Consider the following 23,907-nt stretch of genomic DNA (forward strand, 5'->3'; position numbering starts at 1 on the left):
CTAAAGATTTTCTTGAAATCTAATTTGTTTGTATCTTGTCCCATTTTTGCATTGATGAATACAAAAATACCAATCGTACATAGTGAAACCTATTTGTATAATCCGGATATCTGTGTAATCATGATTACTTCGAATATCTGTGTAAACATGATTAATCCGAATATCTGTGTCAACATGATTAATCCGAATATCTGTGTAAACAAGATACCTTTTATTGTGCCTTTACACTAATTTGTATGATTGACTTTATTTCCTGTATTTGATGAAGATTTACAAAACATGTATTTAACTATTCAACATATATACATAATTACTCAACACAATTTACTTGCAGTTTTTCAATCAAAACAGTATTATAAGACCTGTAATATATCTGTTTTCGAGTGAGATGAAATTCTTTGTACATTTGAACAGTTGACCTGCTATATAGAAAATCAGTTGCTTCCATGTGCCTAAATCGAGATTGTTGATAAAGTCAGTAATGTGAGATGAGAAGTACGTCTACGCTTTGTTTCGAAGAAACGAACGGAGGTCAACAATTGCATAAAACAGTTCATTACTTTTATCAAGTAACTTTTCACAATGTAGGATGAGATGATCTATTGCACATGAACCGAAAATAGTAACAATTGTTTCGGTATTGTTCGAAGTTACCCTAACAAGTATATGTTCCGTCAAACAAGAGTGGATGTAACGATATCGACTGAGTTCAGGGCAACGTTGAACAGATAAATTCCAACTGGTCTCTTCGAAAATGGTGACTGACTGACAAACTATTTTCGACCACAGTCTTTTATTTGGTATGTAGGTTTCTGCAATTAAGTTTTCAAGAAAGGAGAGCCAGAGTTTCGACCAAGTTATGTGTTTAAAGATGTTTCAGTATAGTCTCCATTCAAAATTTTACCAAGACGCAAGTTGAAAAGTTGCTTATGTGTTGTACTGACAAACACCTTACATAACCTTCCGAAAAAGAGCAGTTTAAGTTTCTTCATAAGCCCACATTAGACCAAAGTCCAAGGTTACTGATACAAAGATTAATCGAATCGAATGAAGCACCGTTGTGTCTGTTCTAGCATTTTATTTTCAGTGTTAGTTAGTTTGCCCAAAGTTTCACAGGCATACATTGCAGTCGGTTGTAGGACTCTTTTCCAGACGGTTGGATTGGCTATCGGTGACATTTCATTCCGATTAACAGCAATTTTTATTTATATAGAGAGTGTAGAATTGCGTTTGAGTTTTTTACAAGTTGTTTAGTTCTAGCGAGTGTTCTTTCAGTACTGTTTAGTAAAGTTCCAGAATAAGTCACTTGGTCACACGTTGTTACATTATCTCCAAAGTCAAGCGAAAATTCATCATTTTGTAATTACATTATTCTGGCTGAATAGAAGAAAGTTGCTCTTTGACGCCTTGTATTTAAGTCTCCATTTCGTCGAATATTTCAATATACTTTTTTTTTTATTTGTTACAGACATTTACAGTAAATGGTCATAACACAAATGATAGAAACAAAGTATGCAACTTGCGCGGTGGTGACTCAACTGAACAAAAAAAAAAGCGTAGTAAGAATATGCGAGAGGTGACAAAATGAAGTGCAAATAGACATCATAGAAAGAGTGGTTGTAAATAATAGCAGTATAATTTGGGGTTTAATATCGAATATTGAAGTACAATATTCAAAAGAGATTTCACTGTATATTGTAAATTTAATAGGAAGTTTAGAGTTATCCCCCTTTGACAGCTCAAGCTTCGTAGATGTACCTGAACATCCATACACTCATTGAGCCACCAAATGAGAATTGTTTCGTTGTCAGAGGAGATTATTCGTACTATCACTATGGTTGTGATGGAACAAACGACCAGGTAAAGTTTAAGTTAACTCTACAGTTTACTTCTGTACCAACATATTTCATTTGTGGTTGTTGACTATAATAACTGAAAGTATGGAGGGCTGTATAACCAAAAATAGATCAAGACTAGTCATTATCCTTTATCCACCCCCCTAATCGAATATAAGATCCAACTGTATTCCATTACTAAGTCTTGGACTAGCTGATGTTGGTATTAATTTTACGATGTTCGATATATACTTGCTTGTCTAATATATCGCGGTGTACAGCCATAAAAAGATCTTTTTTTTTCGAATAAAAAGGACTCGCGTAAAGGAAATTCCTGATCGATTCAAGATAATGAGTTTATGTGTTGGAATTATTCGTTTGTTTTATATGTGAATATTTCATTTATATGACAGACAGTTATACTGTAGCTCGACGGGACCTCCCGATCATTCATTTAATCATGTTTTTTTTACTGTGTGAACATGACAGAATTTTTTTACAATCTAAAATCGTACCGATCTGCCACGTAAACATGCCGATTCGAGGTGTGAGCGTAGAATTTAACTGCTGAATATTCATTTACTGCAATTAACAGTTTAAATGTTTTCCTTGAACACAAAAGTGTCAACAGCTTATTTTGGACATTGATTTCGTATGCATGTAAGAAATTTAAGCAAAAATGTAAACTTAATCGAGAAAAGGACACTTCAAGATTCTTTGTGATATTTACTTAATACTTGATGAAGCTGCAGTCGTGCCATGTATGGACGGATCCGAATATTTACAGAAAAGGGCAGTGATTCCGATAAAGAAAGTGGTTCTATGTAATAATTAATTTTGCTCTTTTCGGCTAAATATCTAACGTGACCTCCATTGTTAAGCAGTATCATGGTCACATAAGACAGGAGAGCTTTACACTTCATAGGAAATTCGTTTTATCATAGTCTTTTAAATAATGACAAGTTATTGCTGAATACAGGTGCTTGTTTTAAAATACAGTTTTGACTGTACAATTTGTAGCACCTGAGCTATAATATCTTGTGGAATGATAAATACATGAAGTTGTAGCTACATGACTGGTACAAATCAAAGGGTAGGATTGATTACAACGATGATTGCTTAAGTTATGCATGTTTTGACAGCTAGTTTCGACATACATACGCTAAATATTTAATTTCGACTTAATTTAAAAACTGAAAAAGGCCCTCGAACAAGAAGTTCGTAGTTCAGTTATGTAGGATATCGGAGATTCCTGTGTTCGTTCATTTTTGTGTTCTATGTCAACCAACAAAAAACCTGCAAATTGCACAGAATGGCGCATTATTACGTGTAACGATGCTACCGTAAATGTTTGTGTGTGATATTTTAAAGTTAAAGTGAATTGCTATACCTCTTAACCTGAAGTGGGGATGTAAAGATGACTATATTTTATTAACCTAAAATATGATCATATTTTGTCTCTTGTATCCAGATATCATGGTATAGATTCTTTATAACGCGGCGCATAAACGCACATCGTTCTTGCCAAAGACATAAATGAAAAGCTTATTTAAATTACACGTTTTGTCTGTGAAAATGGTTTCTATGAATTACAGTGTATTACCGAACTAAATCAAGAACGCATCGTATAAAAACAAAAACATATGAATTTGATTTTTTTCTACAAATACACAGTGATAAAAGAACTTCCGGTAAATCTAGATAGCACGTCGTTTCTGATCTTCGATCAAAATATCGGCATTAAATGATTAAGTATTACTAGTCAGATCATGGTTTTGTGATATCGTGGCATTTTAGTGCCAAAATGATCCAAAAATAGTCCTGTACCAAAAATTACTTCATCATATAGAATCTGTTGCCAGACTTTTTTATTATGAGATGTTTTCTTAAGAATCACTAGATTTTTTTTAATAGAAATGGATAAGAACATCAAGTAAACAGGTCACAAGTTAGGAATATTACACAAAAAAATATTTAAATGTATAAATGTGTAGAACAAAATCGATATGAACTCCGAAGAGACTGACTTACCTTGCTTTGTGCAAACTTAATTGAATAACCTGTAGAAAACAAATAGGCTTACTTTGAGGTAAACAACATATAAAAATAATACAATGTTCCGTGAAACAACCTCTCCTGTACAATACTTTATTGATGATATGCACTGTCATCAGTTCCATCTTGCCAAAATAATCCGGAAATGTCCGCTGCGCGCCCTGAAAGAGTCCTTTTTATCCGAAAGAATCCTTCATGACTATGCACCGTGTACAATGTATATTGACCATTATCGTTGTAAGTATTTTCCTCTCGTATTGGCGTATTTGTTATCAATATTTAGCCGTGACGTAACATTTCTTAGGGATGGGGATGTGGGTACAGGACATTACAATCCATGTGTTCCTGGATAAAGAATCAGACAAAGACAACTCGGGAGGTTCCTACTATACATCAAATACAGGAGGCTTTATATCAGATGGGCGATAAACCACAGAGTTTTGTTGGATCTCGGGAATGGATAGGAAGCTTCGAGGTTTCTATTTGTATCGACAACTTTTTCTTGGTACGGTAATAATATAAAATTAAGAACTAAATGTGAAGTCAACAAAAGTTTGTTCTTTATATAATTAAAAAAACTTAAAATGGAAATGTACCCACACTTTTTGTCTAGCGTCTGCAGGTGGAGTCCAAATTTAAATATGTTCTCTTTTTTAATTGTGTTGCGTATATTTAAATGTTTGTCAAAGATTATTTGAAATAGAATTGTGTTTTCTTGATTTTATATCTTCTACATTACAGATGTAGGTTTGATAGCTATATGCACATGTACATAAATCACTTAGTTATACCAATAAACCGGTAGGACAAGATATTGCACGAAATGCCAAAACATAGAAATAGTTACAGATTCATTATATTAAGCAATGACTTTACTGTTACTAAGTCATTGTGTTTGTTTTAATATACAGGTTCCATGTAAAATAATGCACATCCGATCAGGAGCGGAGTTAAGAGGCAACCTGTCAGCATTAAAAGAGCACTTTTATAACTTAGGGTCACCAGTCATGATGGGTAAGGTTTTTTAATCAATGTCTTCTATTCTGTAGAATTGATCTTAGATTTTAAGATATATATGGTTCCAGCTAAGTATCATGCAGAAGCAAATAAATGCATACCTGACGTGTATCTTTTTGCACTAAAAATCAAATTATATTAGGTCCCTTATATTAACCCTTGTTTGATCAAAAAAAGAAACAAAAACAAAAAAGGATATAACCTAACAACTTGAATGAAAAAAACTACTTACACGTTATCGGGTCTATCTGTAGAATCAATTAGCTTAACAAGCATGGCTGTAACTCTTCATACATACATCTATGCATGTTATCGTGAATTTGTCTAAAGCAAAAACCCCTCAATCATGTATGATGATAATTTCTTTTTGTAGGAGGAGATACAGACAATGCATCAAAATGTATACTTGGTGTCTGTATAGACACAAGGAGTCTGCTTATTTTGGTGAGTCACCATTTTTTCTAACCCCACTGATAGTTCATTTGGTGAGTCGCCATTTTTTCTAACTCCACTGATTGTTTGTTCATGTCGAATTAGAAAATTTATTCTTTGAGCAGCAGCTGAAATTAGAAAAAAATATTGGCTGAGTAAAAACAAATAAAATATTTTTTTTCAAAATAATCCCAGCTCCCTCAGTATAATATGATCTGTGCCTAAAGAGGAAACCTGCTTACATTTTGTCTACTATACTACATGTAAGCACAATTTCTCCCTTGCACTTTATTCATTTTAACAAAACTCTGTACTTGTCTTCTTATAGAAAAATAATTCTTTAAGATTTAACTTATCATTACATCTAGTGAGTGCAACGCCTCTCGAAGGGCTCAACGCCATTTGATGAAACACGGACAGATAAGGCATCGTATGTTGATGTGCATGATACAAAGGAGGATAGCTGTTGTTGGATGCTTGCAAGATCTGTAGAATTTTACACTTGTGTGAGTGCAAGAGTAATCAAGGGAACAAAAATTCTAGCGGAAATCAAAAGAATGTAATCCAGGGACAAAGACCAGACATGGAAAACAGCCAAACACAACAACGAACATAAAGTAACTGAAATAATACACACAAAGTAGCCAAAGTAAATGAGCTCCCCTAAGGGAGCATGGACCAGGTGCACCGGTGGGGTAAGCGCCCTCTGCTTTCTAGAAACACCCGCCGAGTTGCTCATGAAAGTCAAGTTCGGGGTAAACGAATATGGAAAGGAAAACTATGTCACGTTGAACAAATCAGTTCCAAATGCAGATGGATACACCGCAACGATCCACGAGTTCATGATGACGACCATAAAACTTATGCAGTGATGACTCCATTCTTGTAGCAACATAACCTTGTTCCAGAAGCCTAATTGTAAGAAGTCTAGCGCGATACAAATAGTCAAAGTGTCTGCGTAGTTTCGGCAAGCTCGGATATAATGTATGAGTTGTGATATGAAAACTCCATACGCAGGTTCTGAAGGGATTTTGCCACAGATGAAAGGAAAGTTGACAGTTCTGAATGAAAAGTCTTCACGTTTGTCGTAAAAACTTGTCAATGGTGATCTTTTACCATCGATTTCTAAGTGTAGGTCAAGATATGAGGCTGACTTCACAGAAAAATAAGGAAATATCTCAGAAACCCGAGGGTAAGATTTAATCGTTCTCTATCGAGCTAGAGAACTATGATATCTTATCCAAGGATGTCTGAGATTTCCCAATCTTGCATGAGAAGAGCTGGTCTTTTATTAGGTTTATTTCCGGTTAATTGTTTTGAATATAAATGACCCATATTTAACTGCTAATCGTGACGTATCAATGTACCAGTGATATGTCACGACCAGGTGTAAAATATAGGTCACCTTAATTTTTAAATGACATCACAGGGGCTTGCTTCATTATCAAATATATAGACCTACTAGTATATATAACCTTATATAACTTCGTAATATGCTGTAGATATGATTTATGTAACAGTGATTGTGATTTACGGATATATTATATCAATAAAACCTTGCCATTTGTTCATTGAACTTGTAACGTGGTGAATTGATGTTGTAGGACCCTCACTGTTATGAGAACCAACCATCTACAGACCACATTGTTGACAGTGGATTGATAAAATGGAGACCATTAGAAAGTTTCATGGAGAGCTCTTTTTATAACCTTTGTTTACCACAACTTAAAGAAAACAATTAGAACTTTAAGTCTTGCCATATAATGTCTGTGAACAATTAATTATGGTTATTGTGTTCCATTTAGTGCCAACAAGTTTAAATTTGCGCTTTTCATTCTGACAAATTCATCTTCTCAAAGAAAATCATGGGGCTTACGTTTTTTGAAAGGTGTGATAATTCAAATATTATAAGCACTAAAATTGACATACTCTGCATCAGCTAAGCACTAAATTAATGTAAAAATGAAATAAAATGTTTCTGACGTTATATAACTAAATGTGACCATGCTCTGAACCGATAGAATGTTGTTTTCTGATCTCTGTCACAAGATGCTCTTTTTCGGGGTCCGTGTATAATATGAATTCGATTTGCCCACTCGTTTATTAGTACCTTTATATTTTCAGTGTATATGGAAGTTACGACTTTGAGTGTTTTGATAAATCATGAAGAAATTCTGTATGTTTTGGATGACTTGTATATCCATTTCTGATCACTCTAAATGTCCAGTTTGTTGTTCATTTGTAATAGATTCAATTACTAGTAAGAACAGCACAGGTAGGTTTGTTTGTTTGTTTGTTGGGGTTTAACGTCCGAGCAGCAATATTTCAGCTATATTCAGACGATGAACATGAAATTGATGATAAAATGAACATGAAATAATGATGTAATGAAAAAGGGATGGGACACAAGGACAATGGGGTCGACAAATTTTGATTGCCACTGGAAATAAGGAGAGGTGGGCAGGGTCGGGCAATTTAGCTTCCTGTGGCGGAGCCCTATGGCTCCCACTCCGGGAGAATACCACAGTAAGGTTCTTTAACGTACGAGGAACGTGGCATCTTTCCCAACACGGTGCACCACTATGGTTTGCGGTCAGGTTTTCCGTATTATAGCCTGACAACCCCAGCATGTAACACGCCAGGGGTACCCCATTCCACCACCTGGGGCACAAATCCCAGTTGCTTTGTGGGCAGAGCGCCCTAGCCCCCGGCTAGGGTTCTGAGCACTATTTAGTCGCCTTTTACGACAAGCTTAGCGCTGCTGCAGGCCTATTCTTTTAACACCCGGACATGCGGGGAAGCACAGGTAGGAAAAGCAGTCTTGATCCAATTGGCATAGAATAGCTAGTGGTGGTTTGACTCTCATGAAATCAGTCAATTTCAATACTTATTCCGGACTACTTACATTATGCATAAAACTGCATATTTTGACATCTTTCTTCTTGATAACCGTAACAAATAAGTATCATAACCTGTTAAAGTATCATAGCATATTTTAATTGACAAGCTTAATACCACGTGAGCACCCTAAAAAAAGAACAACAAAAAATAAAATAAAAACAAACAAAAACAAAACAAAACCAAAAACGAATGAAACAACACCCCCCTTTCAAAAAAAAAAAGAAAAGTATAAACGAAACTAAACGAAAATGAAACAAAGAAAACCCTTTGATTTGAACCCCAGTATGAACTTGCACATGTAGATCTAGCAATGTGATTTAAAATTTCCTCCTTCCTTAAAAAAAAAAAAAAACAAATAAAAAAAAAAAATTACGCAACACAAATAGTAACAATCGAACTTGAAACAACTCGAAATAAAATGAGGAAGGCATGTTATTTTTTTAACATTTTGATTCGATGAACTGGCATACTCAGACACATTGAGATGATTCCTTTAAAGAAAATGATGAATCAAATTACTATATCCTCATTATAAAGCGTGTGTACTTTTAAAAAATAATTGTACTTTTAATTTAGGAAAACTAATAATAATAGGATGGACAGACGTGAAAAAAAAATTATACACTGTTATGTAGCTACATGTAGTTCATTTCCTATTCGCTACATGTATTGTGGATCGTTGCTTAACAGAAGGATGGACGGACATAGATACTAGAGTGATATTTTCCGGTCTTATCCCTCTAACAGGAAACCATTCATCTATGTTATTTTATTTACCAAGAGTGTTTAAATCATGGAGAATTTTGTATTTTGTTGGATAAATTATTGAATTAGCTAGTAAGTGTTGTAGCTTATAAAAATACCGACTCTACTTAATTACTTCTAAAGTTTCCTGATAACTAAAATGTACGATTCTAATAATTGCGTTACTTCCATTTCAAACTCAATCTTATCAGAACATTTAACTATAAAAAACCAGTTTTAATAACCACTATGAAACGACAGCTCATTTAACAGTGTTTTTTAATCTTAATCCTTACTTCAGTTAGATGAATAAGGCTAAAAAGATTTTGTTGTTTTACCAATATTTCGCCATAACCTCAGTAAAATGTTCATGAAAAATACCAACTTCAATTTGTTTAAACGTTTCTATTCTCACAGAAATCACAGAGGGCAACGACTACCCATTCGTATATCAATCTGATATTACTACAACCTAGGACATCAAAAATGACAGAAAAACGTGAAAGTTTGAACAGAACTGTTGCAGATGTAATCAAAGACGACAACAGACTATCAAAACACAGCTCAATAACATCAGAGGTCGATCTGGTAGTGGCAGAAACCAGTATATCTGAGGCTAAAGTTGAGAGTTTGTCTAAGGAGACATTTATTGTTCTGGAACCAGGTACTACGATGAAATTAAGTATAGAAACTGTGAAAAATGTAGAAGAGGGAAAGAAAAATGAGGACGAAAAAGACACCGTAATTAAAACATCAACCGGAAGTAATGAAATGAAAGAGAAATATGTTACTCAGGTTAAAATCCTACCGGAAACAACAGAAACAGAAAACGAACAAAAAAACATGGCGGACAGGGTAGAGAAACAGATTGAAAGTCTGAATGATTCTATGGTAAATAAAAATGAAACACCCAGAGAACATTGCGAAACCCAAAGTGATCAAGAGCAAAAAACGGAGAGTAATGACATTTCATCAAACAATCGAGAATGTTCAAAAGACAAATCCGATGAGAAAAATGCGGTGAATGATGCAAAGCAAACCTCTGATGTAAAAGTAAAAGAGCAAAAGAATGAAAATAGCAAAGAATTAGAATTAAGTGAAGCACAAATTGATCAGATGGTTGAATTGAAAGAAAAAGAAATTGAAGCAACAAATATGGAGAACCAAAACGAAAGTTCAAAGGTAAACAATATTGAAGTGACGAATGATAAAAAAGACGAACCAAAAGCAAAAGCAAGCAATTCAAGTGAACAGAATCAATATTCAACTGCTTTAGTACCTGTCGACGAGATGAGGGCCACCACTGTAATTTTACCAGAAACAATTGCCTTGGTAGCAAAACAATTGACAACTACCTTAGCCAAGCAAATGGTTGAAACGACGACACATCTCGGACGAGAAATGATAGGTGCCGTTGATAACCTGACGGTCTTTAATGGTTCAACCTTAGAACTTGCGGATATTGATTACTTTGTTATTTACAAAGCAGACAATCCTGTAATGGATGACGGTATCAAGTTCATAGCACGGATGGAACTAGGGACAAATGCAATTACCAAAGTAATACCTTTTTCAGCAACAAAAGCATGGGTGTCCTATTTTGGCGGTGGAATAAAGCTTATTGATATTGAGAAAGAATGCACACTTAATAAGATCGATTTGCCAGGCCTGGACTCCATAGCTACTACCGGGGAAAATTATTTGTTTACAAGTAGCTGTCTCACACATTATGTTATTGACAAAATGCATGTTGTCGGTGAGGGAGAGATTGGTACTATGCCGTATGTTAAGTTTTCTAAATCTCGTATTGCATGTATGACTATGTCAAATGTTGGAGATAAAATGATGGTATGCATCGAAAAAAGGCATTCGTTTCTCTGTTTTCCAGGCAAGAGTGAAATAAATGTTCAAATATACGGTTTACGTGGGAAAAGGCTCAAGGAATTGAGGCCAAAAGTAGATGGAAATAACCTGAGAGCGACTTGTGGATTTCCAATCGGAATGTGTGAAAACACTAATGGAGATATTTGTATTTCATCATTTAATAGTGCAGATCACACTTGTGCCGTGGAAGTTTTCGACAAAAACTTAGAACGCCGGTTCGTTTATAAAGGTGACAAAAACCAAACACAAAAATTCATGTGTGAAGATATATGCACCGACAATGCAGGCAACATTTTAATGCTGGACAATTCACTTAAATCTGTGCATGTTGTTAACAACAATGGTGATTTAATCAAAATGATATATACACCAAAATTTCAAATCGAGAATCCAAAATGTATAAACGTTGACCCTTCAGGTAGACTGTGGATTGGACAAGGACCCCCCTCCGCGATGATCATTGTGGAATATAATTTATAATAAAGAAAGGATATTTCGAAGGAAACAACATTCATGGTCAATTTATCTCATAGCTGAACTTACGCTTGATAATATAGCGAATATCAAAGTTTAGTGTATAACATCCTGAAACTTCTCATGATCAGATGTAACATACACTTGATATGTAGAAATAGCATAGTCAACTTCCTTTTGACAATTAAAAAAATAGAGACACGTCAGTGCATAATGATATGTATAAAAATGATTATAGAACCTACTCGTTCTCGCTGTCTGGAGATTCAGAATCAACCTTAAAAGCCTGTGGTAAAACCAGCCAAAAGCAGGCAACATTTGCAACAAAAAAAAAAAAAAAAAAAAAAAGAAACAAACAAATACAAAAAACTAGAAATATATATATATATATATACAACGTCTCAGAATGTGACGACTCTATTCGCTACACTGCTCCATCGGATCAAATTGATACAGGGAAGATATGTAAACGTATGGAAAGGTCTGAAAAATTCCCAACGATGTTAGAACTGTCAAATTTGCGATGCAAATTTTTGGTCGTTCCCTTCGCGGGACTCGAACTCGTACCGCTGTGATATCTATGGCAACACCGCCTGCACAAAGTCCAGCGCCCTAGACCACTCGACCAGCTAGGCTATATTAAAATATAGCTTTCGCTGGCCGGGTCATTCCTCCTCGTAGGATTAATCTAGGGCTGTAACTTAGTACACGATGTATGGTAGTACGGGACAGTTCATTTAGATGTTATTATGAAGGATAGAGGATCAAATTAATGATGCATGTCACAACAAATCAAGGATATATGTTATCCGAAATATTCAATTTAAATTTTACCATCTTCTGGTGATGTTAAACGTATTGAGACGTTTAATTAATTTATTATTATGTTTCGCATCGTTTTTAACGATCCATCTGCCCGTAAGAGTGATTGTTGACTATTATTTAGACGATTATATATATATATATATATATATATAAACGTCTAAATATGCTTAACATCACCAGAAGACGGTAAAATTTAAATTGAATATTTCGGATAACAGATATCCTTCCTCAGCATAAAACTTATAAAACTATTTTAAGAGTGATTGTTGACTATTATTTAGACGATATATATATATATAAATTCATAATAAAATAAAATAAAATAAAAATGTACTTACAGACAACATAACAAAACGGCTTTCACGCAAAATTCAATTTATGTCTTTATTTTTAATAGTATGAAGCATACTTATTGTCAGTGTTTTAAGGTTGAATATCTAAGGCTTATCACAAGATTCTAACAAAATTATCTATGTTTTCAAAATAACAAATTCCAAGAAACAATATGTTTTTTGTGCATATTTTGGGTTTCGTTTATGAATGGATATTGGAATGACTCCAGATCCATGCTTTTCCACTTTCTACGACTGACATCCGATTTTTATAAATCTTCTCACACCTTTCTACCTATAAATGTATTATTCTCTAATTCGCGCATTAATATGTAATACTTGCACGTATTTCATTAGAAATTATTAACCCGAATATTTTCGAAAAAAAAAACAAAAAACAAAAAAAAACTTTTCGTAACAATAAAAGTTTTCCCTGTGAAATTATACAAAAGCCAGTGTAAATACTGTCAATGTGTCGTACATAAATACCTCTCATGAGGCGACGGTCGAGAAAAATCACTTATGACCGCGAAGTATATCGCCATGGGCTGTACATGCACTTGTACCTCGCATTTTCACGTGCGATAATGTTATGACGTCATTAACGTTATCATTAACGTTATCTTAAATAACAGAGAAAAAAACAATGCGACACTATTACCTATTACATATATACAACATAGTACCATGAATTACTGTAAAATAAAGACAGTATAATAAGTCAAAAAAGTTCTTGTTTTTTAATATTAAACGACAAATATGTCGCCTCGGCAGTCAACCTCCAAACGGCATAAACGTCTTCGGCAGCCAACCATCAAACGACAAAAATGTCGCTCTGGCACTGAAAGGGTTAAAATCCCTTTGATCTTGCTATACGATAATTTTCAATCTCATGCCAGTTGAGTGAGAGTGAAAATTATCGCTAGTTTCTATGTCCTCGCGTGACATACAAGCAACAGCGTAGGAATATTTGACGACCCAAATAACCATCTGTTTGTTTCCTGCGTATGAAATAATGGCTAATTTGTAGCAATATTTTTTAGTCTACAATGGAAAATGATTAAATACACGACAGTAACTTCCCCGATTAGAATGTATAAATTCCAAAATTATTTAACAAATTTTAAACGCGATCGTCATGGTTAACCGATTTTGTTAAAAAAATGTGTATCACAGCTGCACAACATGCGTGACGTCACGTAGCACGTCACTGAAAAATAGTACCGAAAGGTCAAGAAAACTGAAAATAAAAGAAAACTAATACCTTACAATTCAGCAAAACAGTGATAAACAGATAATTAATTTTTTTTTCAACTCGCTGGAGTTTCCCATGCTCATCTCGTATCGCGTAAAGCCGCTCGGCGAGATATGCATGAGAAACTCCCTCTTGTTGAAAAAATATTAAATAATCTAATATTCCCGGCAGCAAATTCAACCCTTTCACGGTAGCGCAATCTCAGTACATTGAGTATTAACACTTAACCCTTTTACTGCCGTGGCATATTTTGGTATACACTATCTTTCACTGCCAGGCTGAGTTGTTTTGAAGAAGTTTTCACTTGGGTATTTTATGACGTTAACAAAGAAAATAACGTCACAATACGTCGCCGAATTCGTAGATGTAGTCAGTGCCCGCTTGTTTTTTCAACTTGTATAATACACCTACCGTGTCTCCACTAATCTGGCAAAATTAGGTATTCACTCGATCGTCTAATTTAAATTCGGTTACGGGCAGTTTGCTGTTAGCATTCTTAAGAGCAAAAGGTTAGATTTATCTTGAATTCAATAGGATATCTAAGAAAATGTACGACACTAAAGCATGCTTTCAATAAAAACTTTTGTTACTGGAATTTTACTTCTCATTGGGTCCACGCTTTTTAGCGAAAAATTAACGATAACGTCGAGATCAAATGAATGCTACCCAACTTAAAAAAAAATCGATTTGTTTAGGAAAGATAAATTTATGAAAGATGAACAGATTTATGAAAGGGAACACTTAAAAATGCGTGTATTACGTTTTGCATTCTTTTCCACATAAGATGATATTGCTCTGTAAACAGTAAGATCCGGTTTCGCTCATACTGTACCCAGCTTTATTTTGTTAGTATTTAATTACGTCAAAACTAGTTCACTTTTAATTGTAACGTTTTTATTTTGTCATTTTCACTTGCTATGTATATCGTAGACTGTACATGAGGCAGAGAAAATGTTACTTGCTCACATACTAAAAGTGGATCAAGGACATTTGAAGTAAACGATTAGGAACATTACGTCACATTGAATTGAATAACTTCATAATGAAGATGCCTAATGGTGTTATTATTGTTATTGCTGTGGTCATTATAGCAGTGTATATGACACTACCGAACAATGATCCGGTATTGGATATGAAATTGAATTTTACATACGATTTTTATAATAGGTGAGAATGTCTACTTCGTAAAAATATAATGTACAACAAAATCATTTGTTAATTAAAAAGTCCTTACCTTTCAGAAAATTCGACTATAAGAACTATTTAAAAAATGTGTTTCTTCAATTTGACGCATTGTTAAAGGAAATGAATGTATTTATTTGAACAAGACTAAATTTCTCATTTTGTAATTAAATACATTTGCAATTTTCATTACCTTGGTTGGTGCCGGATCATCTACTCGCAAACAGACTTTCAGAAGACCCTACAGTGTCTGTCTTACTGATTTAAGCAGGAGGTTCCGAAAATGGAAATGCTGACATCAGTGTACGTTAAAAAGCGGGAGCTATACGAAATACAAACAATGACTGGCCATTTTATACTGTTCCGCATTTTATGAAGCACGAACAGGTATGTGGTTAATAACGATTACATGTGAATAATAAGAACTATGAAATTAGTCAATACAGACTATTACAAATTATATCAATCACCTAAAAAGTAGCTACAGAAAACACAAAATATGGCTGGGCATTTTATACCTTTTCAATAGAAACATTCTAATTTTATGAAAAAAAAAAAAAAAAAACCAAAAAAAAAAAAAAAAAAACGCACAAGTATTTATAAGTTGTAGTAAAATAAACTGAGAAACCAATTGAAACTAAACGTCTTAGATCCTATATTTTATTCAGAAATGTTTAAATCCACACATGTTTTATGGACTATTAGATAATAATACTCATTTCGAATGGCGCGTTTATAAACAAGACCTTGAATAAGGATACTTTCAAATATATCTTGTAGCCGCGATAATTAAAACATCCATCTGATATTGGTCAAAACATAGAAAGCGTATACAAATGTAATTTATCTATTATTTGAAGAGGTCATTTAGGCCAAGTGGAAATGTTCTAGGAGGATCAAGCGGTATAAATTTTCTTGCTCGTATATTTTAAGTTACCGTTAACGTACAACAATATACTTTTTTGCTTTAATAATAGAGTACCATTCAAGAGGAGGGTATATAGATGTCAATGAACCTATCACTACCGTGAGTCCAGAATATCGAGAGAGAGCAGCACACGAACTACTCTCTACACTGCTCCATCGAATCAAATTGATACTGGGAAGATAACGTAAACTTTCTGAGACGTTGTCTAATATTGATTTGTTGTGACATGCATCATTAATTTGATCCTCTATCCTACATAATAACACCTAGATGAACTGTCCCGTACTACCATACATCGTGTACTAAGTTACAGCCCTAGATTAATCCTACGAGGAGGAAAGACCCGGCCAGCGAAAGCTATATTTTATATAGCCTAGCTGGTCGAGTGGTCTAGGGCGCTGGACTTAATGCAGGCGGTGTTGCCATAGATGTCACAGCGGTATGAGTTCGAGTCCCGCGGAGGGAACGACAAAAATTTGCATCGCAAATTTGACAGTTCTAACATCGTTGGGAATTTTTCAGACCCTTCTATATATATATAGAACAGATCAGTAGCATTGTAAGAAAAGACAGACCAGAATCATACATCAAAACGAAATGACAAATTAAGCAAATGTTCACCACATAACACTTACTTGAAACATGATGTTTTAAACGTGCCTTTATAATGAATAGATTATTCTTTCAAATCTTTCGAACGTTTTATTAACTTATAAGACACCAATGAGACATAAGTTTCTATGTTACTTGAAAGATTTTCCTACATGCAGTCGTCTACAAAGAACGGCGAACGACAAAACACCGCCAAGACTTACCTTAGACCCGATTTAGACCGACACAACCTCCATATCAGCATTTATACACTTGTTTCTCGATTAGGTATCTTTGTTATTATCATTAAGCGTTAGTAAAAAATGTTGTTTTACAGTTAAATTTAGAATGCCTATTACATCAACTTTATTACATATTTTTTTAAAATTTTTCTATATTTTTTTTTAATTATTATAATTTACCTGCACTGTCAATCAAAATTTGTTGAGTCTATGTACTTGAACTTTTTGAGATAAAATTGATCATATCTTATATTTCAAGTAGATATTTTAGTACCTTAATGTACAAAACAGAGGTCACTGAACTTGATTTCGAGATAATTGAGCCTTTATAAAGGCAATTTTCATATGGATTCTGTGTGTGCGAAATCTTCCAGATTTATAAAAAGGATACTTAAGTAAATTTTTTTTCATATTCACATTCTTTTAAAGCTATTTAAACATATTATTTATACATAATTTTTAATATCATTAATTTTTTGAAAATATACTTATGTCTGTATGTTTTTGTAAGATGCTCAGATTAATAGATATAATCTACCTTAAGTGCTATTAGAATCTGGCAGTAGGTGAATCATGGTAAAACAAACCACCAATCTTTCAAAAAAATATTCAAAGTTGTATCTGAAAAGAACAAATAGCATTTACCTTTTCTTAAGTATCAATAATTTAAAGTATAAATTAAAAGAAATGCATTGCAGTTTCATTATCAAAGGGATATAACTCACTAACCCTATATCATATTCATTGTTACTTTGAACTCGCTTTTTTTTACTCTTCTCATATTTCTACGACAAACAACCTGCTGATTTGTATTCAATAAACTATGATCTATGTGTCCATATTGGTAAACTTGTGTTTGTTCAAAGCATGATTCATTATTTTTTCAGTTTTGCCTCATTACAGATTCCAGCACTTAATACAAAAAAAATAATAAAATAAAAAAATAAAATAAAATAAAAAACAACAAAAACAACCCCCCCCAAAAAAAAAACAAAAACAAAAACAAAACAACAAAACAAAACAAAAAACAAAACAAAACAAAACAAAAACAAAACAAAAAACCAAAATACAAAACAAAACAAAACAGAACAAAACAGAACAAAAAACAAAAATGAATATATTTTGGGCTCAGAATAATCAGTATTCAAATAGGTTGACTAGGATCATTTTCATAATTTCAAATATAACATAGAGCTTTTATGTGCATCATAATTGTGTATACCGACCAGTATCTACAGCCTTTGCGGTGACACTTTTTACAACAGTGATAATTCCATGTACTTGAAACTTTCGTAAACAAACGTGGCGAACATTTTCTCATGCTATATTCCATTTCTTTAGACATATGTCGTCCTCCTCGTGCCCGGCGTTACATAAAGTCCTGATACAAAGTCTCCACTCGGGTCTATGCATGGCTGACGCCCAACTACTCCATCTGATAATTATTGCATATAAAGGGCAGAAAAATTGCATGAAGTTTACCATTATTCATATATTCTGTTGGTCATTATTTTCTGGTCATATTTTTGGCAAGGAAATGGTGTTCACACCAAAGTAACAACTTCATATTTAGAGAACACACTCATTATTATATCGTTTATAATATCTAAAAGAGTCATTATCGAACCAAATTTATAGCGGTAATCAAAAGAATGTAATCCAGGGACAAAGACAGGCATGGAAAACAGGCATACACAATAAAGAACATAAAGTAACTAAAATTATACATACAAAGTAACAAAAGCAAATAAGCAACTCGGACTCCACTTAAAACTGGGAGCATGGACCAGGTGCACCGGTAGGGTAAGCATCCTATGCTTTTCTAGAAACATACGCCGAGTTGCTCATAAAAAGTCAAGTCCGGGGTAGACAAACGAGGAAAGGAAAACTATGACCCATTGAATAAATCAGTTTTCATGGTGCTGATGGATACACCATAACGATCCACGAATTCATGATGACGACCATAAAACTTCTGTAGTGATGACTTCAATCTTGTAGCAACATAACCCTGTTCCAGAAGCCTATTTGTTAGAGTTCTAGCACGATACAAAAAGTCTGCGGAGTTTCGGGAAGCTCTGGCATAACGTATGAGTTGTGATATGAACACAACTATCAAAAACAATAATTATGCATATGTAGAAGGAAATCAAATTTTTAACGATTCCTCTGCCTCATATAAAAATCGATTTATCATCTGTAACAAAAATAGCAGCGCTGGAACTATTGGTACATGGAGGTCGAATTATTACAGAAGAGTGACAGACGATCATCTATAGTTCGCTATACGTTCAAATGTCGACTCTCTTGCTATGCTCTTTGCTTACAATGACCTACATAATTGTGAAATTGTGAAAAATGAAGCCATGAAGCAGTCGGCTTTATTATATTGCCTCTAAAAAGTACCTCTTTTTTTACTAAAATTTACAATTTTTTTTGGGAGGCTTTATTTCGCGAGTAAACCGTGCTTCTTTTTTGTCAATAAATAGCGGCGATTCATTTTTTTATTTTACAAAGAAGAGATGTTTGTTGAGAAATGTATGAAAACGGTGCATTGATCACGAATGGAAACTAAATTCCGGACAGTTTCATGGATAAAAGGCAATTTAAAATGTAAAATCAACACTGTTATATGCGAAATTAAGTTATCAACAAATAGAGTTACCTAACAATAGTTTCTTTTCGTAATTTCAGTCTCCAATTTGCGATATTACTTTCTTTTTGTTAAGGAGTAATCAAGGAAGGGAACCAAGGTATAAATTGATTTTGTATAAAAATGTAACATGAAAGTTGCATGATCGAAATTGCTTTGTGTAAAACATTTTGTTCTGTCCCCGCCATAGGAACGACAGTAAAACTATGCACAACGTTTCCTGAACCACTGAACAAGCAGATTATCCTTTAAGTTTATCATTTATCAATATATATTAAAAAGGTAAGTTTCAAAAGGTTCGATCGGTGCCTTTTGTTTTTTTTATCTCACATTTTGCACTTATCTTTTCAATGTCGGAGCTGTTTCAGTTCACCACTTCGGTATGTTATTACGGGTTGTGGCGTGTAAACCAAGCGATAGTACGTTATGAACATTCACGTTACAAAGACGGCCATTCCGGGCAATTTTCAAAATTTTAAGTTTATCTACATATTAAACAGTACATGTTTAATGACCAAAAGGCCACGAAGATATTTTTCTGCACACATGATAGTCATGTATTTCCAGGAATAATAAGGCATGGTTCCTCAAGACGATGAAGCTGCATACGCACAACAATACACAATTTACCTGAGGCTGAGTGTCTGTTTTAGTTTTGCGGATGTAGAATAATTAATGTGCAATGGGTAATTGAAGTCTACTTTGTTAAATCAGGTATGTTTCATACATTTCCATTAAGTGTTTAATCAAGATAAGATATGTATCATCATGAACAAAAACTTGATAAACCTAGTGATCGTTTAGGTTTTCTGCCGGCGGCTAAGGATTTTTTCAAAAACTTCCGACAAAAGTTGACTAAAACACAGAACAAAAATGCCCCTAAAAATAGTTGCATTTCAGTGCATTTTCAATGGTTGAGAGATAATGAGACACCGTAGAATATTACAATGTATAGCTAAGCATTCTTTACTGAATAACAAATAAAATAAACACAACGTTCTCGATTCGATTTGCAACATGTGCTTTCGAAATTGAGTTTGAAGTTGCAAATTTTTACATATTTAAACTATTAATAGTAATAAAATTGTATGATACGGAATCGTCTCCGGACAATTTGTCTAGTTTCCGGACTGTTTTATGAACAAAGACACATGTAAAGTATCAAGTCTACCTTACGATTTGTAAAAGACTACTTAAAGTTTGGAGATTTATTTTATATATATATAATGCACACATATTTTTTTTTGCATTTGCTTTATATGCTTGGACTTCAAATAAAACGTTAAAGGTTTAACCATGACTCAGGGATGCGATTTCGGGGTTCATGATAAGGCTGGATTCTGTAGTAAATTTGACAATACATAAACTGTGAACTTTGAACTTTGCATGTAAGCATGTGCAAACATGCACATGCATATTGTCACAATATCTATGTCTTATAATGTTTAACTGTGCGCCAGGCTGATGCATGTACACTCAAATTCAGTTTAAGTGCGCCAAAGCCAATTTTCGTAGTCACAAGCTATATTCAAAGACAAAAAGCTATTTCCCGATATAGTTTTTGGTTCAAATTACTATCAGGGTTATTCCAGATTGTAAAAAAAAACATAATTTATGCGGCATTAATCCGGTTCACTGAACAAAAACAATAAATATCTAAGACTCAATCGACAAAAAACCCTATGTCACAAATTAGGGTTCCCCTAAAAGAAAAATACATAGAAAAATATAAAATATTCCAAATGAAGAACGCCCAATAAGTTTTCTAGGGAGAAAAATGGCTAGAAAACATAATTTTAGCAGTTATTTTTACATCGAAAACGATTTATTTTTTTACACCATATACGGATGTCCCATGAAACACAGTGAATTACGTTACGATGTGCAAATGTAACTGGCACATACGGTAGGTCCATGTGAGAAAAAAATATCATAAAATTATAAAACAAGATGAAAATTAATGATACACATGTAAAGGATAATATTTTCATTGAAAAAAATATATGCTTTTTATCTTTTTTTCCCAAGTGTGTATTTAATTGTGAATTACGTTACGGTGTCTCTTGCATCTGTTAAAGGTGGTAGGAAACTCTCCATATTCTTAATTATACACACACCAATGTCAGTCATAAATGACACTAAAACAGCTTTTTCAAGTGCTTTATATTTTTTTTCATATTTTGGTAAAGTACAGTCATGTCCATGAACTACGTTACAGTAAATTACGTTACGGTAATTTCCTTTAAACACTGTTCTCAGAACAAATTACCTATAAATCATTATCAGTGACATCGCTTATCATACGGGCATCTTTATAAAGGAAGCTGTGACGCGGGAACAATTGTAAAGGCGTTCCTGATGTTAACATTTCCTCTAGTCGTAAGTGTCCTTAATTTCTGTTAAGTGCAATTATTTATATATAATTGATTTTCAGTTAAATATAATTTAAAAACGGAGAAAACATGTATTGGTGAGATACTATGGCAATAGTATATTGCTATGTACGATATACAAATCAAGCATTGGTATTATATTACGGTGTAACGTAATTCACAACATTGTAACGTAATTCACCGGTTCATTAACTGTGTATTTTGATTGAAGAAAGTGGTTTTACATGACAACTTGTCGTGAGAAACATTAAATTAATGCTAAACAAAGATAGAAAAAACCATTGAATATCAAAAAGCAATAAAACACGATTTAATCATTTCAAGAATTTAACTAAGCACAATAAGATATGTCTGCTTTTTCGTGAACTGATATAGATGAATTATTTTTTGTTTTCGTTTATTGAGATCACTTGAAAAGAAGGAAAGTGTATTGAACTCAAGCATCACTACAATAAAATATTTGATCAATTTCAAATTCTCAGCTATATAGATGAAGTATTATCTTTAAAGAATCCTAGCTTCGGGGATTTGATACATCTACCCCAAAGAACTTTAGACAAAGGGTACCACAGACACTGTGATATCAGGGTCATATCTTAACCTACATGTGGAGATGGTAAATGAAAACTACTGACCAAACTTTCTGACAAACGTAATGACTTTTCATTCAGAATTGTCAACTTTCCTTTCATTTGTGGCAACATCCCTTCAGCACCTGCGTATGGAGTTTCCATATCACAACTCATACGTTATGCCAGAGCTTGCCGTAACTACGTAGGCTTTTTGTATCGCGCTAGACTTCTTACAAATAGGCTTCTGGAACAGGGTTATGTTGCTACAAGATTGAAGTCATCACTACAGAAGTTTTATGGTCGTCAACATGAACTCGTTATGGTGTATCCATCTGTACCTTGAAAACTGATTTGTTTAACGTGTCATAGTTTTCCTTTCCTCTTTCGTGTAACCCGCACCTGATTTTTTATGCGCAGTTCAGCGGATGTTTCTAGAAAAGCAGAGGACGCTAACCCTAACGGTGCACCTGGTCCATGATCCCACTTTTAAGTGGAGTCCGAGTTGCTCGTTTACTTCTTTTGCTTTGAATGTATTATCTTAGTTACTTTATGTTCTTTGTTGGGTTTGTCAATACATCAAGAAATTCCATATGCGTTTTCTTGCAATTCAAACTTTGTTTTACTGAAATTAAAGCATTTGAGTTGTTTTTAATGTTCAAAATGTCCGGCCGCTTTTCTGTTCCTATTGGGGCACTTTAACTTTAATTTGGATGTGTAATGCAATATCCTCTGCAGTAGTGTATCCACACTCTGAAAGTAGGGGTGTCAGCCGGAGTTTTTCAGAAAAAGGGGTGAGGGCTGTGATATTATTTACCATTTTTTGTCAATTCTATACATGAAAGTGACACATTTTCCGTAAAAAAGGCCCCAACCCCATTCACCCCCTCTGGATTTGCCGCTGCTCTGAACGGATTATACTAAACGAGTTGATAAAAAGCAGATTCCTTGTAAAAATTCTAACGCAAAAAGAAGAAAGAAGTTACGATGCAATAAAAATGTGATGTTTTATCTCTCAAAAAGATTCAAAGGAAACAACATATATCTCCAAAACGGTTGGGTTTAACAAAAATCTGACATGGGGTAAAATTATTCAGCATGAAGAGATTTATCTGTGGTCAAACTTTGGTGAAAATTTGTTGACCCCTGTTGGAGTTATTGGCCTTTTTGGACGTTTTTTTCTGTTTATGATGTTTTTACTTCAAAAAAAATCTACTCTTCAGAAACTGCTTTACAGAATGCAATGAAAGTTGACATTTTTGTTTTATAGGATATTCTTATAACCGACTCTTACTTCTCTTCTACAAAACCTTCCATACAAGAAGTCACGATGCAAATCAACAAACTTAATATATGGATTAGAATGCAACTTATGCAGTTTAATATATGTCAGTGAAACACAAGAACGATTAAATAAAAGAATGTGCGGTCATCGTTCAAGAATAAATACCACCAAATTCCCGACAGTTTGTCAACATTTTAATCAACAAGATCATTCAATCCTCTCTATGAAAGTTCGTATTTTAGAAAAAAAAATATTACCATCCTACGAACAGTCCCGTTCTAAGTAAAAACTATCGTAGGGAAAGACAGGA

At 33.9% G+C, this 23,907-nt stretch overlaps 2 protein-coding genes across 2 annotated transcripts; both read left to right on the top strand.

Moving 5' to 3' along the window:
- Window positions 1-1,701: 1,701 nt before the first annotated feature.
- On the top strand, window positions 1,702-7,518 carry LOC148614816 (ufm1-specific protease 1-like). Its single transcript, XM_088589227.1, has 5 exons — window positions 1,702-1,860; window positions 4,195-4,395; window positions 4,802-4,904; window positions 5,281-5,351; window positions 6,944-7,518. The coding sequence occupies exons 1-5, from the start codon at window positions 1,753-1,755 to the stop codon at window positions 7,079-7,081; spliced, it is 621 nt and encodes a 206-aa protein (XP_088445353.1). The 5' UTR covers window positions 1,702-1,752; the 3' UTR covers window positions 7,082-7,518.
- A 1,419-nt stretch (window positions 7,519-8,937) lies between these two features.
- On the top strand, window positions 8,938-11,543 carry LOC148614817 (uncharacterized). The gene is made up of 2 exons (XM_088589225.1): window positions 8,938-9,077; window positions 9,402-11,543. The coding sequence occupies exon 2, from the start codon at window positions 9,471-9,473 to the stop codon at window positions 11,346-11,348; it is 1,878 nt and encodes a 625-aa protein (XP_088445351.1). The 5' UTR covers window positions 8,938-9,077; window positions 9,402-9,470; the 3' UTR covers window positions 11,349-11,543.
- Window positions 11,544-23,907: the final 12,364 nt, after the last annotated feature.

This window comes from Perna viridis, chromosome 6 (genome assembly GCF_037379345.1).
Source record: "Perna viridis isolate PV_CMFRI_1.1 ecotype Kerala chromosome 6, ASM3737934v1, whole genome shotgun sequence".
In the NCBI taxonomy this organism is placed as follows: domain Eukaryota; kingdom Metazoa; phylum Mollusca; class Bivalvia; order Mytilida; family Mytilidae; genus Perna; species Perna viridis.

Coding starts and splice junctions, on each gene's coding strand:
- LOC148614816 (XM_088589227.1), top strand. CDS start 1,753: ATGTACCTGAACATCCATACACTCATTGAGCCACCAAATGAGAATTGT. Junction 4,905..5,280: donor AGGGTCACCAGTCATGATGG/GTAAGGTTTTTT, acceptor TTCTTTTTGTAG/GAGGAGATACAGACAATGCA. Junction 5,352..6,943: donor CAAGGAGTCTGCTTATTTTG/GTGAGTCACCAT, acceptor TTGATGTTGTAG/GACCCTCACTGTTATGAGAA.
- LOC148614817 (XM_088589225.1), top strand. CDS start 9,471: ATGACAGAAAAACGTGAAAGTTTGAACAGAACTGTTGCAGATGTAATC.